General features: G+C 40.2%; 1 protein-coding gene across 1 annotated transcript in view; it reads left to right on the top strand.

Annotated features, from left to right (window-relative positions):
• The window catches only part of LOC110674134 (dynein heavy chain 10, axonemal), a 363,130-nt gene that overhangs the window by 105,202 nt on the left and 242,375 nt on the right, over positions 1 to 15,553 (top strand). The window contains exons 16-20 of the mRNA XM_021837893.1: positions 1,807 to 1,920; positions 11,085 to 11,358; positions 11,421 to 11,696; positions 12,509 to 12,616; positions 13,238 to 13,326. Of these exons, the coding sequence (XP_021693585.1) occupies positions 1,807 to 1,920; positions 11,085 to 11,358; positions 11,421 to 11,696; positions 12,509 to 12,616; positions 13,238 to 13,326 (861 nt within the window). The remainder of the gene's footprint in view (positions 1 to 1,806; positions 1,921 to 11,084; positions 11,359 to 11,420; positions 11,697 to 12,508; positions 12,617 to 13,237; positions 13,327 to 15,553) is intronic.

Raw genomic sequence — 15,553 nt, 5'->3', positions numbered from 1 at the left:
CAGAGAACAAATCTAAAAGGAAATGCTGAAGGAATTTACAGGAAAGAAATTCTTTTGGAAAAAATCGCAGTAGATTCACTACATAAATAACCGAGAGAATTCCTTATAAAATCTGCGAGGGAAGTTTTGAAAGAATTCCTCGAGGAATACTTGTACGAACTCTCGGAGCAAAATTCAATGAATCTCCGAATGAGTTCTAAAAGAAATTCATAGCTGAACTATTCCTGAAGAACTATTCAGAACTAGAAGAACTATTATATACTAGTTGTCCCGGCAAACTTCGTCTTGCCATCAAGTAGGCTGTTGAAAAACACTATGCAAGTGTAGAAAATGTCAGATTAGTTTACTCCCGTTTTCCCCACTATCCCGAAGACTTTCTTTATTTTTTCTTCGCACAAACACCTGGAGCCCTGGACGAATTCAACAGTGAAAGAATAATGTAAGTCCAATCACTCGTTCTCAAGTTATTTCGTGACATACAAACACCAATCCATTTTTATTTATATAGGTATCCTGGAGAACTATTCAGAAGAACTTCCTGTAGTAATCTCTAGAGCTCCAGATTTACCTTTCAACTGGATCCAGCATTTCGGCTCCGGAAGTTCCGAGTAGAAAAAAAATCAGAACAAGAATAAAAACAAACATTTATAATGCCCGCAGGGCTGCTGCAAAATTTGCCTTCAAGCAGTTTTGATCATGATATTTAAAATATTACATTCAAAAGGTAATATTGGAGCTGTCAAAAATATATGGAAATATAACGTTCAAGAAACGAGATATTGACCCAAGATCACGAAAACCGATTGTATAATGATACAAATCCGTAGTCTGAACATAGCATTGGAAAATTTCCAAAGATCGTACAAGAATTCTTTCTATTGACGAATGCCTCCAGAACTTCCAACAAGAACTTTTTTTTCTGAAATATGCCTAGACTTAAGCGCCATTACTTGCTCTTTGGCCAGCTTATTGAACTCACTAATTAGCAAAAATCACCACGATTGTAAATGAACCATTTTAAATAATTGAAGAATAACCGTGAATTCACTTTGCGCAACAATCCTACTTTTGCTCTCTAAAATATGTCATACAAAAAGTTACTCTTGGCAATTATTGAATAAAACCCCATACTATCCTCCTAGTCTGTAAATCCACGTATGATACCATAAAAACATTGTTATGAATGCCTCTGTAATGCAAAAGCTTTGTTTTTGGCAGGCAATTCCAGCCCGTTGTTTTCCCATGCATACAAACACTTCCAAATAAACGTGCCGAAAGTTTCTAAATTGTGTTCATCTGGTTTCCGTTGAAACTGGAAATGATGCCGTAACAAAGCTTTCGGATGTATGACGGCCGTCACATTCCGTCGAAAAACAAAATCTCCATCACTTTGCATCAACAACTAACTACGTACAACAATTCACCATTCCCGCGGAAAAAAGCCGTAAAAGCACTTTCCCATCCAATAAATACAACCAAACAAGCTGCGCACATTTCAGTTCACTGCACTCTGTGAATCCGTATATACTAGGCAGGTGGGACATTGTGGGACCTACCTGCGGATACAAAGCATCCAAGTTTCCAAAGTTCGCGAGTGGCACCACTATTTCAGCGGTATTATTTTTCCGGACTTTTCCCAAAACTTTTACGGTGCAATTTTCATAATCTGCTTACTGTTTGGTGCCTGTTTTTTTTTTTGCGTCACCCACTCCTCCCTTCGTCCCTCCGGTATATTATTTGGACCATTTTTTTTTTTTTGTGCTGATTGTTTTATTCTCTACCCTCTATTTTACTTTGTTCATCCAGCGAAACAAAAGCAACCCACCCCTGCAGCGAAATCAGCCGCGCCACGTCGGTTCGGTGTTCTGGGCCCGGTCCTTGCTTTCCTTCATCCGGAAATCCATGACAGCTTTCAAAGAGGTTTGTTGACAATTTATTGTCCCGAGCCGCACCGTGCTTCCTGATTCTCCTGATGTGAGATGAAATTACTTTCGCGTCCGAAAAGTTGATTTTAGTAGCATGATTACTTCAGAGAAGTTTTTCGGGATTTTTCAATCCCGCTACCGGTTGTATCATATTTCTGACACAAGTATTTTTTCAACCCGCGATATATATTTGTTTATATTATCTACCATTTTATCACATATTATTGAAATAGCACGTCTGTTCACAGAATCTGTGTTGAATATGACAATTTTTCATCTAGCGTTGAAGATATCCCGATGTTCCTAAGGGACAACATTTTTCATAAACAATTTCTTTGACCTCAATTTTGTTTAAGTAAATAAATTGAAAAGTATCTACAATATAATTTATAAAGTTATTAATAATCAAAGTTGTTCAAATCAATAAAGTACACATTTTTTTTTTCAGAAGTTCAGATTCTATCTCTCATATTTATTTATTTGTTATTCAATGCAGAAAAATCGACTGTTTCACATTCCATCAACAATCATGGGGCAAATTTTTAAGGTATGCATTTGAAGGAGTACATCTATAGAATATTGGGTAACGTTGGGCGCTTTTTTTTCTCGAACTGCAATTTTTGCGCTGTAATATATTCAAATATTTCTGCAGCGTTTATAACATGTATATTTAAAACTTTTTTTTTAATTTTAAGGGCTGAGTTACAATTTTCATATCTTTTGAGTAATGAAATATTTGGTCAAAAGTGTGAGTATGCGATAACTTTGGTAAATTATTTTTATATGAAAACCTGGAAAGGCTTGTCTTCCAGGAGCTGGAAGAGCTTTTCTTCTAAAAGTTGGAAGAGCTTCTCTTCCAGTAGCTGGAGGAGCTTCTCTTCCAGTAGCTGGAGGAGCTTCTCTTCCACTAGATGGAAGAGCTTCTCATCCAGTTGCTGGAAGAGCTTCTCATCCAGTTGCTGAAAGAGCTTCTCATCCAGGAGCTGGAAGAGATTCTCTTCCAGAAGCTGAACGAGATTCTCTTCCAGAAGCTAGAAGAGCTTTTCTTCCAGAAGCTGGAGGAGGTTCTCTTCCAGAAGCTGGAATAACTTCTCTTCCAGAAGCTTTATAAACTTCTCTTCCAGATGCTGCAAGAGTTTCTCTTACAGAAGCTGCAAGAGCTTTTCTTGCAAAGATTGGAAGGTCTTCTCTTCCAGAAGATAAAAGATTCTGGAAGAGTTTCTCTTCCAGATGCTGGAAGAGTTTCTCTTCCAGATGCTGGAAGAGTTTCTCTTCCAGATGCTGGAAGAGTTTCTCTTCCAGATGCTGGAAGAGTTTCTCATCCAGATGCTAGAAGAGTTTCTCTTCCTGATGCTGGAAGAGTTTCTCTTCCTTATGCTGGAAGAGTTTCTCTTCCTTATGCTGGAAGAGCTTCTTTTTCAGAACCTGGAAGAGTTTCTCTTCTAGAAGCTGGAAGAGCTCCTCTTCCAGAAGCTGGAAGAACATCTCTTCCAGAAGCTGGAAGAACGTCTCTTCCAGAAGCTGGAAGAGCTCATCTTCCAGAAGCTGGAAGAGCTCATCTTCCAGAAGCTGGAAAAGTTTCTCTTCCAGAATCTTGAAAAGCTTATCTTCCAGAAGCTGGAGGAGCTTGTCTTCCAGAAGCTAGAAGAGCTTCGTTTCCAGAAGCTGGAAGAGCTTGTCTTTCAGAAGCTGGAAAAGCTTTTCTTCCAGAAGCTGGAGGACCTTCTCTTTCAGAAGTTAGAAAATTTCTTTTCCGGAAGCTGGAGAGATTTTTTCTAGTGGCTGGAAAGTTTCAGATTTCCAGTAACTTTTTGTTTATTTACGAAAAGATTTTTAGTTTGATTTCATCTCTTCTCTATTGATAGGAGAATCTCCAAATCACCAACAAAAGAATTTTATTGACTTCACTGTACCTAAAAGAAGGTAGAAAATATAGTTTGACCAGTTTTACCCATATATTTGTTAGATTTTTTCCTTAGAAATTTCCAGCTTGTTTGATCCTAATTAGAGTTTACGGATTCCGAATAGATTTTCACAGTTGCCTCTGAGATCGAAATAAACAAATTTGGGAATAAAACTTTTTTTTTGTGTATCATCATGCGCCACCCTAGTGATCACCGTTACACGGTGCTTTCTACACCGTTATTGTCACAAAAATCTCCATCAAATCTGAGCTCACACACTACGGACAAACCCCTTTTTTTAAGTTACCATCTTTTGAAGTCAGAACTTTACAAATTCAAAAGAAAATAGTGTAATTCAAATGATTATTCATTTTCTGTGAATACCATAAGAAATTTATCATGATAACTTGGTTCAAATTTAGTTGATTAAGTTGCTTGTTACATCTTGGTAGAGTTTAAAAAAAAAAGAAAAAGACAATTTACACCGTCTTCAGCCATAGGCTGCACAGACTGAACATAACTAACATGAGACAACGGGCACATGGAACGACCAGTGGACCAGTGAAGAATTTTTCGTTTGACGAAAAATTTTCTTCGGCTGGGCGGGAATCGAACCCACACTCCGTAGCACAATACGCCTAAATGACTGACGCCGCTAATCGCACGGCTACGAAGCCCAGTTTTGCATCAAAAGATCGACAATCGACAGATCGACATGTCACAACGAATAACCGTTAAAATATCCGGGACTGGACACAAAAATCAATACCAGTTAAGCAACGTGCGTACAGTGCAAAAACTTCATTTACATTCAGACATTCCATAACGAGGAGCTACAGGAGATCTACCCACATCCACAGGGCCTCCCGCTGAGTAGCTACAACGAAGCTGTCGAATGAACGAATCAGTGGCAGTTAAGAGTCGACTGGGCTGGTGCGTGTATGGGAAGCAAACTGGTAACTCTGTGACAGTTGAAAAATTATAAGTTCACACGTTAGAGGAACAGGCAGATAATCGTTAGTTGCACGATCCGATGAAGAAGTATTTTGCGGTCGAAAAAGCAGCAGTGGCTACTCCAATCGAGTCTGCAGACGATAACCGAGCCCGAGCCCGCAGAACTAGAGAAGGCTTTGAAACCGGATTACTCTGGAAATACGGAAATGTGGACGACTATCTCGACAGCGTAGACACCACCGAAGAAGCAGGTTAATAACGAGTTCAAAATACGCATCTTTTTTACCCAACTAACCAGAAGTCCTGAGGCAGTTAGGTGAAATGGATTGATTGCAGAAGAAGTCGCTCGATTTGGATGATTCATCGCACATCGAGCGTGTACTTGGGATGGTTTGGAGGTCCACCGAAGATTTGTTCACCTTCGATGTCACGTTGAAAGGAGACTTGAATAAATTTCTGGTACTGGGAGTTACGCCGACCAACCGACAAGCTCTGTGACTGGTGATGTCGCTTTTCGATCCCCGGTATGACGTGGTATCATGTTCCTTCGAAGCAGAACGTGGCTGATGACACCACAAAATGTGGAAGTGGACCAAACTTGGAAGCGAACTGTCGTTGATAAGTACATAGGTGAATCTTTCCTTTATTAGCCGATGTGGGAATGGCCAATACAAGTCGGGAAAAGCTGGAACACTAACGAAGAAATGCACATTGTTCTTCATACCCACCAGAAACTACCTCCGCAAACTATCAACGTTTACAGGTTTTCCAACATCAAGGATTGAAGTGCGCCAATGCAGCTAGATACAAGTAGTGAGCTGTATCAAGAATCTCCCTTTATGGACGATGTAGACTTGATCAGAATGAATAGCAGGATCTCTAACGCCCCATCGATTTCATTTGAAACTAAATACCCGGTAACTCTACCAAAGGATTATGTACTGACCCGTCTCTTGGTTGACAGCTATCATCGACATTTCTTGCATATGTACACTAGACTGATGCAAATTTTGAAGTTTTTGCTCCCCTATGCTTAAACGGTGTCAATTATGATGAAAATAATTCTCCCAAAATTCGAAGTGATTTGGTAGAAATTTGGTTGTGCACATGCCATTTGAAGTTTCTATGGAAATTACTATGGAAAAGACTAACCTTTTGTGTTCAGTCCTCTAACTGCTCGTAATCATAAGTTTTTAAAAAAAATGAACAAACTACACTCATGTGAAATCTTCCCAGCTACAACTTTGCCGAAGACCACATTTTGGTGGGACGTAAGAATAATTTGTTGTTAGTGATAACAAAGTCTAAACCATGCTGAGATGATCATTCAACTACTTTCAGAGCAACACTGCTGTTTTGCTGTAGAACATAGTAGCCTGGATTACTTTGATCTATTCTACCCGCCAGGAGCACCACTGTTGCCTGCCGAACAGTTGGTTAAGCATGTAAAATGCAAACCCAGTTTATGATTAAGAATAGCAATTTAGCCTTAATTCCTATCAAAATGTGGTATTCAGCAAAGTTGTAGCTAAAGGATTTCACATGAGCAGAGGTTGTTCACTTTTCCATAAAATATTATTTCGAAGAGATAGAGGCCTGAACACAAAAAGTTGGCGTTTTCCATAGTAATCTCCATATAAACTTCAAATGGCTTGTGCACAGTCAAATTTATTCCGAATCATTTCAAACTTTGGGAGGATGCTATTCACCATAATATAAATCGTTTAAGCATAGGGGAGCCAACATTTCAAAATTTGCATCACTCTAATGTACACTGTCTTCAACGAACTTCTGCAGCGCTTCAGGATTCGACAGTTGCGCCAGGTCATCAAGCGAGTCGCCAGTGATTGCCAACATTGTCGTGTCAAGAAGGCTGCTCCACAGGCACCAATGATGGCACCTCCTCAGTAGTTCGACTTCCTTCGCACATCCGTGCATTTAGTTATACCGGCGCGCCGTTGACTATTTCGGCCCAATAATGGTGAAACAGGGTCCTAGTTTGATAAAGCATTGGGTTGCATTGTTCACATGCCTTACTGTCCGTGCAGTGCATCTAGAAACCGTGCATAGTCTAACGACTCAGTCTTGCGTGATGGCAATTCGTCGATTCGTGAGTCGCAGAGGGCCCCAGACAACGTCACTTGCTTCAAATGAGCCAGTTACTTGCTATCAGAACAGATTCAGACCATACACGAGAATTGTACAGTAACCTTTACAAACGCCAAGACTACGTTGCATTTCAATCCGCCATCTGCGCCTCACATGGGCGGATGTTTGGAGCGGATGGTCCGCTCCGTCAAGGCTGCAATAGTGGCCGTAGCTGAACACTCTCGTCACCCAAACGATGAAGTTCTGGAGACAGTATTACTAGAAGCTGAAGCAGTCGTCCACTCTAGACAACTGTTAGCGCTGACCAGGAAGCACTGACGCCGAACCATTTCATTCTTAACGGCACTCAAGGGATTGTTCAACCAAGGACAGCGTTTACAGTGGAAGGTTGGACTCTAAGGGACGGCTGAAAACTCTCCCGGTATCTATCAGATCAATTCTGGAAGAGATGGATTCGCGAGTACTTGTCAACATAAAGCAGGCAGACTAAATGGTTCCAGTCGACCAAGCCACTAGCACCAGGAGACGTAGTAGTTGTAGTCGACGTGAACAAACGGAATGGATGGCTGAGAGGCCAAATCATCGAAGTGTTCAGCGGAAAGGATGGTCAGGTTAGGAGCGCAAAGTTTCATACTAGTGATGGAGTTCTTATGCGGCCAGCCGTAAAGTTGGCACTGTTAGACGTACAGGTCAGCCGCAAGGACCAAGATTTTGAAGGTTCTCCGGAACCTCGTCCGAAACAAATAGATCATATAAGTATTTAATATCGTTATCCATGTTCAAATATTGTTAATGATAAATTGCAATATCATGTAATAAAAGTGTTTTTAGCATATAGTGAGTTTTTGTAGGCTCAAGCGCTTTAAGACACTACGGAGCCAGTTCAGTCATGTTAACTTTTTATAGCACAGTATTCTGAATAATTTGGTGAATCCATGTACTCACGTTTCAATACATTTCACAAGAAACACATGGCTACATGTTGTATGTAGAACAATGCGCAAATACATTTTGAATAATGTTTCCTGATTTTAAGTTTTTGGTTGCGGGTAGCTATCCTACCAAGTCTTGCAGGTATATCAAAGTTTGTAACCATCGTAAATTCAGTGTAGTGTATTGAATGAAGGGAAAATAACGATACAGTGAGTAGCAGTAAAAAATTAAAAACAAAATAATGAGAAGTATAAGCATCCATTTTGATTATGTTCTATGGCATTAAACATCGTTGCAAATATACTTGCTGATCCTAACTTGGACCGCTTGTCTTAAAAATTAGAGACTAATCGTATATTTAGTTAGGGTCGGTGTTCCCTTAGTGGACAGTCCCCTATAGTCGCACTTGTGGCTTTTAATGACCGTTTTGCTATGAATCTTTTCAAAATATTGTTTGACATGAAGGTCAGGAGCTACCCAAGTAATCACAAGCATTATAACATTGCAAGTATTCTACTGCATATCAACAACATTGATGCAACATTGCTTTTATTCAACAAATTTCAAGAGCTGTCAAGCAATAAAGCATTAACCCTACATTACAAATGTATCAATGCACTAACATCACTTTATAAATTGTACTGGTGCATTAATATTACTTTATAAGTTGCTTCATTGCTTCATCGTCCTTCTTGCATTAATTTAACTGTAAAAGTGCCTTTTTCCACTTTTGAACTACTTTAATGGTAGGCTTACGGCAATGCAGCTGCATTATATATGCTATATAATGCATTATATAATGCTCCATGGTTACTTGGGTAGTTATCTAAGTACCATTGATACACAGCATGGTTTTGTTCGAAAAATGATCGAAATAATTAGTTTTGCTTCAAATTTGTGCTTCCTTGCGCCTATAGTAAATCTATTGTTCCTATAGTAGCACTACTGAGAGAAACTATTTTTTATTATACGAAATAATTGATGAATTAAGAACTTTTTTACACCAAACGAAAGCTATTGATCCTCAGTTTGTAGGAAAAATATAAAAGTTTTGTAAAAATACGGTTTTGATTAGTATTTTGCCAACGCCGTAATGCTAGTGCTACTATAGGAATTGAAATTAGAAATAGTGCTATCATAGGCACATGTATTCCTATAGTGGCACAAGCGATAATAAATACAAACAAATTTCGATTTTATACGAATTTAACAAATTTCGATTTTATACGGTATGCGGCTATTGGTACATCGACCCTACAAACAACTCGAAAAATATTTTCAACTTCAACAACACACCAAGAAATAGCCTTATATATTTTGTCTGCTTTTGCTGCTTATAGCTGGTGTTTCTTAACTTGACAGGCACACGGTGTGGCTAATTGAAATGAAAACATTCAAAGAAATATTTATTGTAGCTGTTGAATCTCGAATATTTCAATTTTCAGCTACGATCTTTGCTCAAATTGAAACGTCTTGTGTGAGGCATGAAGAAACTAGCTCTTCAAGTTCATTCACACACGTCTTACACTGAAATTACATTGATTAAGATATACTGTACAACAAGATTAGACTTTGTCAAAAAGATCGAAATCTAAACGGAAGGCGCAGCAAAGAAAGCCGGATAGCTGCACACAGAATACTTTGAAGTGAAGTTAAAAATGTTAAATATGAGTGTTCTAGTCAACTTAATTATTTTAATACTAGTGGGCCCGGCAAACTTCGTCTTGCCATTAAGTAGGCTGTTGAAAAACGCTATGGATCGTCCTGTACAAAATAACAGTTCCGTTCACGCTCGTTTTTCCGACTTTCCCGGTGAATATCCTGGGATTTTTATACACACAAACACGTCGGAACCCTTGACGAACAAAACAGAAAAATAATCATTCAAATCGGTTGACCCGTTCGGAAGCCATTTCGTGACATACAAACATCACTCCATTTTTATTTATATAGATTAAATTAGCTCCGTAATGTTTTATTGAATTTGAGCCTATGAATAATAAGTAAGATGTGAAAAACTTCTGAGGAATGTAATAACAGTTTTTCGTTAGCAGCTTTTGAACAAGCATAACGAAATTAGAATACCTCTTGAAACTATTTAAAATTAGTACTTTTGTTGGTTGGGCGTATTTCTAAATTTAATCGATCTTGTTATTCAAAACGAGTTATAATTCACATGACAAACCGACTGTAACCTGAATTTTCATGTTGTATTTCTTCGGACAATCACATTAAACAATAAATCGATTGAATATCACTGATCTCTTTTGATGTTGTGGACTTATAGCTTCGAAAAGGAGTAACTTCAAAATGGGCCCAACGATTTTTTATCTTTTTCCCAAACACGCAGCTTAGCCATAGAAAACGACTGATAAGCTTAGATCTGATGGAGGTTTATCAGATAATAACGGTCTGAGGAGCACCGTTCCTAATATTTACCAAATACTTTGTATTATAAAGTACTGTTATTAATGTTGAATGGATTTGCAAGAGGCAAAGCAATTCTAATAGTTTCTCATAATAGTAATTAAGAATAAAAAAAATATACACCCTTAATTTTGAATTCTTGTTATTGTTTTTTCTTCACGTTCTCATAAAAAAGTATGAAGTATTCGAACTAATACGGCACAACAATCCCCAGTTTTCGATATTTTTTATACGCAAGCTAAAACTTTGTGCCGTTGTAACCTATATAAATAAAAATGGAATGGAACTGTGAAAGTTTATTAAAAATTCGTCGATCCATTCCTGAGCCATTTCGTGACATACAAACACCATTCTACTTTTATTTATATAGATAATATAAGTCGTTTTATTAGCATTAAATATCACATTGCTCCGGACATTGAGAGAATTTTTTTTATGTTTTCCGAAGAAAATCATTTATTCTATCGATTCGAACAACCTTTGTAACACACAAACAAATTCAAAAATATCTGAACAAAAATGTAACTAAAACGAAATGTTCATATAGTGAAATTAGCTACAGCTTTGCCCAAAATGCACTATTGGAGTATATTCATTTTAGTAATATAGTGAAAAATTATCTCACTGCCAGGGGTAATTCACACAAACAATATTTACCTACTCAAGAAAAGTTTTTATAACCAGAAAAACTTCTCTGAAGACATCAACCCTCTAAAACCAACTTTTCGGAAGCAAATCAATTTCGATCACGAATTAAGACCACAGGAAGCACTGTGTGGTGGCCGACGAAGGGATCGGGAGCTATATTCCTAACCTGTTTATGTTTTGTCAGTACGAAGGTTCCCCAAAAAGCATTGCAGGGTCAATCGATGCGGCGCGGGACAGCAAAGCTCTGGTTCCCATGGGTGGCGGAGGTGACATGACCAGTGCCGAAGAGGAAGCCCTCCGGAAGCGAACAACCTTCCGGCAGTATCTGATGCTGGTCAAGAACATCCGGGATTATGAGAAGGAAAACTTCCAGCAGTTTTTGGCTTACGCAACCCGGACGGTGAATTCGGTGCTGAGACGAAACATTCTGAAGCTGGAGTTTTGCGAGTCCATCTTTGGTATGACGGAAACGGGGTGGGATTTTGGGTTTAAATATTTAATTGATTCCGTCAATGCACAGAACTGGAGGAGGATAAGCGTTTTGCGCGGGCCAAGAAGGAGGCAAATTCTCGACGTACATCGGCGCTGATGTCCGGAGGTGAGAAGAGCAAGTATTCCAACATAGTGACGGCTGTGCGCTGGATCGTCAATCGTCCCGAATCGCAAAATCCTGAACTGACGTTGGCGCAAAAATTGGTACGAGCGTCGCGGAACACACCCTCGCAGGGAGCTTCGTCCTCGTCCGGGACGGCGATGCTCACTCCGGCAGCGGAGTTCAAGATCAAACAGGCACAGCGTAAGTTTTGAGAATCAGCGCAACAGGGGGAAAAAGATATTTTCTGCAGACAACTCAAAAGAACCAAAGATTTTATAGTAGTGGGTAAGGGATGGCAGGTGTTAAGATAGGTCTTCATGTAGAAGCTGCAAAGCTTCTCTTCCAGAAGCTGGAGAGCTTCTCTTCCAAAAGCTAAAAAGCTGCTCTTCCAGAAGTTGGATTTTTTTTCAGAAACTGGAAAGCTTCTCTTACAAAAACTGAAAAGCTGCTTTTCCCAAAGCTGGAAGAGCTTCTCTTCTAGAAGCTGGAAAGCTTTTCTTCCTGAAGCTTGAAAGCTTCTCTTTCAGAAGCTGGAAAGCTTCTCTTCCAGAGGCTGGAGAGCTTGTCTAGCATAAGTTGGAAAGCTTATCTTGCAGATGCTGGAAAGCTTTTCTTCAAGAAACTAAAAATTTCATTTTCAAGAAGTTTGAAAGCTTCTCTTTCAGAAGCTCAAAAGCTCCTCTTCCAAAAGCTAAAACGCTCCTCCCTCAGAAGCTGGAAAGCGTCTCTTGAAACTTGCTACAATTCTATCTAGAATATGTACAATTCGATTGCGAAGTCAAGTGAAGAATTTTTTACATGCTTCTCGAAGACATCCAATAAAATGGCCTGGCATTCTTGCACCTGGCAGGCTGACGACTCTTTCAACCGTCTTCATTGACGAAACTCTGCTGCTGAGTCATTGCTCAATGACTCTTTAGGGGTTCACTTTCAACCCTTTGAGCGATATATTTTTATCATCACCGTTTTCGCTTTACTTACCCCTGCCCCTCTCTTTCCACGTTGTCTTCCAGTGATGGTGTCAGCAGTTACCCAGAAGAAGCTACCGACTTGGCGCGAAGTGATTGGGGATTCGGTGCTCATTGAATACAAGCTAAAGTTCGCCGTAAATTTCTCCTACGGTAAGTCCTCGAAACGACTCGAAAAACATCCTGCTTCATGGTCCTGAACGTAAGCAGGGACCAGAACACTGACTGTGCAGTTTTGAAACGGTGCTACCACAGGGTGGGGCTTATTTCCAAAAATCTTTCGCGGGGAAAATTTACAAATGAAAAAATGAAATTTTTAGAATTGGTGCAAAAGGCGTAAGTGCATTTTTCGCTATGTTGGCAAACAATTCATATTTATGGTATGCGTTTCAGATTGTTTTTTGTTTTAAATGATTTTAGAGTCCTGATAGTCCTAATCTTTCTTAATCATCAAAACAGCCTGAAAAGCATACTAAAATAAAGAGAAGTTCACTGAAATAGAAAAAAATGCAAACCTTCGCCAAACCTCTAACAAAAAATTATTTTTTCACATGATGTTATTTCAAGCCCGATGATCATTTTTCACTTAGTAACTTTTGACAACGAAAGATTATTGGAAATAAGCTCTACCCTAGTGGTACCATTCACCGGAGACTGATTATCATTTCCAATAACCCACTTGACTTCATGTGGGGCCTCTAACCGGGAGAGCGCGCTGCTAGCTCAAACGATTCTATTGTCTCCACCGTTATTTTTTTCCCTCTTTTCTTCCAGACGTTTTCGACGTCATCAGCGAAGGTCAGCAGTTCGAGCATCTGGGATTCTCACTCAGCCCGGTCGTTAGGACGGCCATTATGCGAAAGGTAAGCACCGACCACACCAAGAAAACCACAATTTTATCACACAGCTGGACTTTAAGATTGTGCCGAACCTCTTTCTTCTGAACCCGTCTCATTCGAATTAATGTAGTCCATTATGTCCACCTCCGGATAAGGGTATGCGATATTTTGAATGATTCCGTCAAACTAAATTTCGTGGGATTCACGCGAAATTCTCTCGGAGATTCATCCAGGAATCCTGTCAGAGATTCCTTCAGGAATCCTGTCAGAGATTCCTCCAGCAATCTTGTCGGAGATTCCTCCAGTAATCCCGTCGTAGATCCCTCCATGAATCCTCTCGGAGATTCCTCTAGGAATCCTGACAGAGACTCCTCGAAGAATCCTGTCAGAGATTCCTCCAGGGATCCTGTCAAAGATTCTTCCAGGAATCCTGTCAGACATTCCTACAGAAACCCTGTCAAAATTTTCTCTAAGAATCCTGTCGGAGATTCCACTAGGAGACCTGTCAGAAATTTTCTCCAGGAATCCTGTCAGAGATTCCTTTTGGAATTCTATCAGAGATTCCTCCAGGAATTCTGTCAGAGATTGCTTCAGATATCCTGTCAGAGATTCCTCCAGGAATTCTGTCAGAGATTCTTCCAGAAAACCTGTCAGAGATTGCTCCAGGAATTCTATCACAGATTGCTCCAGGAATCCTGTTAGAGATTCCTCCAGGAATCCAGTCAGAGATTCCTCCACGAATCCATTCAGAGATTCCTCCAGGAATCCAGTCAGAGTCGGAGATTCCTCTAGAAATCCTGTCGGAGATTCCTCCAGGAAAGCTGTCTGAGATTCCTCGAGAAAACCTGTTGGAGATTCCTCCAGGAAACCTGTCGGAGATTGTTCCAGGAAACCTGTCGGAGATTCCTCCAGGAATCCTGTCAGAGATTAATCCAGGAATCCTGTCAGAGATTCTTCCAGGAATTCTGTCAGAGATTCCTCCAGGAATCCTGTAGGAGATTTCTCCAGGAATCCTGTCAGAGATTCCTCCAGGAATCTTGTCAGAGATTCCTCCAGGAATCCAGTCGGAGATTCCTCCAGGAATCCAGTCGGAGATTCCTCCAGGAATCCTGTCAAAGATTCTTCCAGGAATCCTGTCGGAGATTCCTGCAGGGATCCAGTCAGAGATTCTTCCAGGAATCCTGTCAGAGATTCCTCCAGGAATCCTGTCGGAGATTCCTCCAGGGATCCAGTCAGAGTTTCCTCCAGGAATCCTCCTGGTTTCCTGTCAGAAATTCCTTCAGGAATCTTCTTAGAGATTTCTCCAGGAATCCTCTCAGAGATTCCTCCAGGAAACCTGTCAGAGATTCCTCCAGGAATCCAGTCAGATTTTCCTCTACGAATCCTGTCAGAGATTCCTCCTGGAATCCTGTCGGCGATTCTTCCAGGAATCCTGTCGGAGATTCTTCCAGGTATCCTGTCGGAGATTCCTCCAAGAATCAAGTCGGAGATTCTTCCAGGAATCCTGTCAGAGATTCCTTTAGAAATCCTGTCCGAGATTCCTCCAGTAATCCTGTCGGAGATTCCTCTAGAATTCCTGTCGGAGATTCCTCCAGGAATCCTGTCGGAGATTCCCCCAGGAATCCTGTCAGAGATTCTTCCAGGAATCCAGTCCGAAATTCCTCCAGGAATCCAATCAGAGATTCCTCCAGGAATCCAATCAGAGATTCCTCCAGGAATTTTGTCAGAGAATCTTCCGAAAATCCTCTCAGAGATTTCTCCAGGAATCCAGTCAGAGATTTCTCCTGGAATCCTCTCAGATATTCCTCCAAAAAACCTGTCAGAGATTCCTCCCGGAATCATGTCGGATATTCCTCCAGGATTCTTGTCGGAGATTCCTCCAGGAATCCTGTCGGAGATTCCTCCAGGAATCCTGTCTGAGATTCCTCCAGGAATCCTGTCGGAGATTCCTCCAGGAATTCTGTCGGAGATTCCTCCAGGAATCCTGTTGAAGATTCCTCTAGGAATCCTGTCGGAGATTCCTCTAGGAATCCTGTCGGAGATTCCTCCAGGAATCTGTGGGATACACAGAGCTTAACACGTTCAATGTCCTTCCTCTCACATGCAACGCTACCCGAGGAGGAACAAATAACTCCCCAATAACTTATGCATACCAGTTTTTGGTATCATACCAAAATTAGGTATTGTTCAGTTGTCAATACCTCAATTTGGTATTATAATGGTATTGAAAAAAATCTTTAAAACAATTAAA

This window comes from Aedes aegypti, chromosome 1 (genome assembly GCF_002204515.2).
Source record: "Aedes aegypti strain LVP_AGWG chromosome 1, AaegL5.0 Primary Assembly, whole genome shotgun sequence".
NCBI classification, from domain to species: Eukaryota; Metazoa; Arthropoda; class Insecta; order Diptera; family Culicidae; genus Aedes; species Aedes aegypti.
The sequence above is the reverse complement of the archived record's forward strand: the minus strand, read 5'-3'. Positions and strand labels throughout refer to the sequence as shown.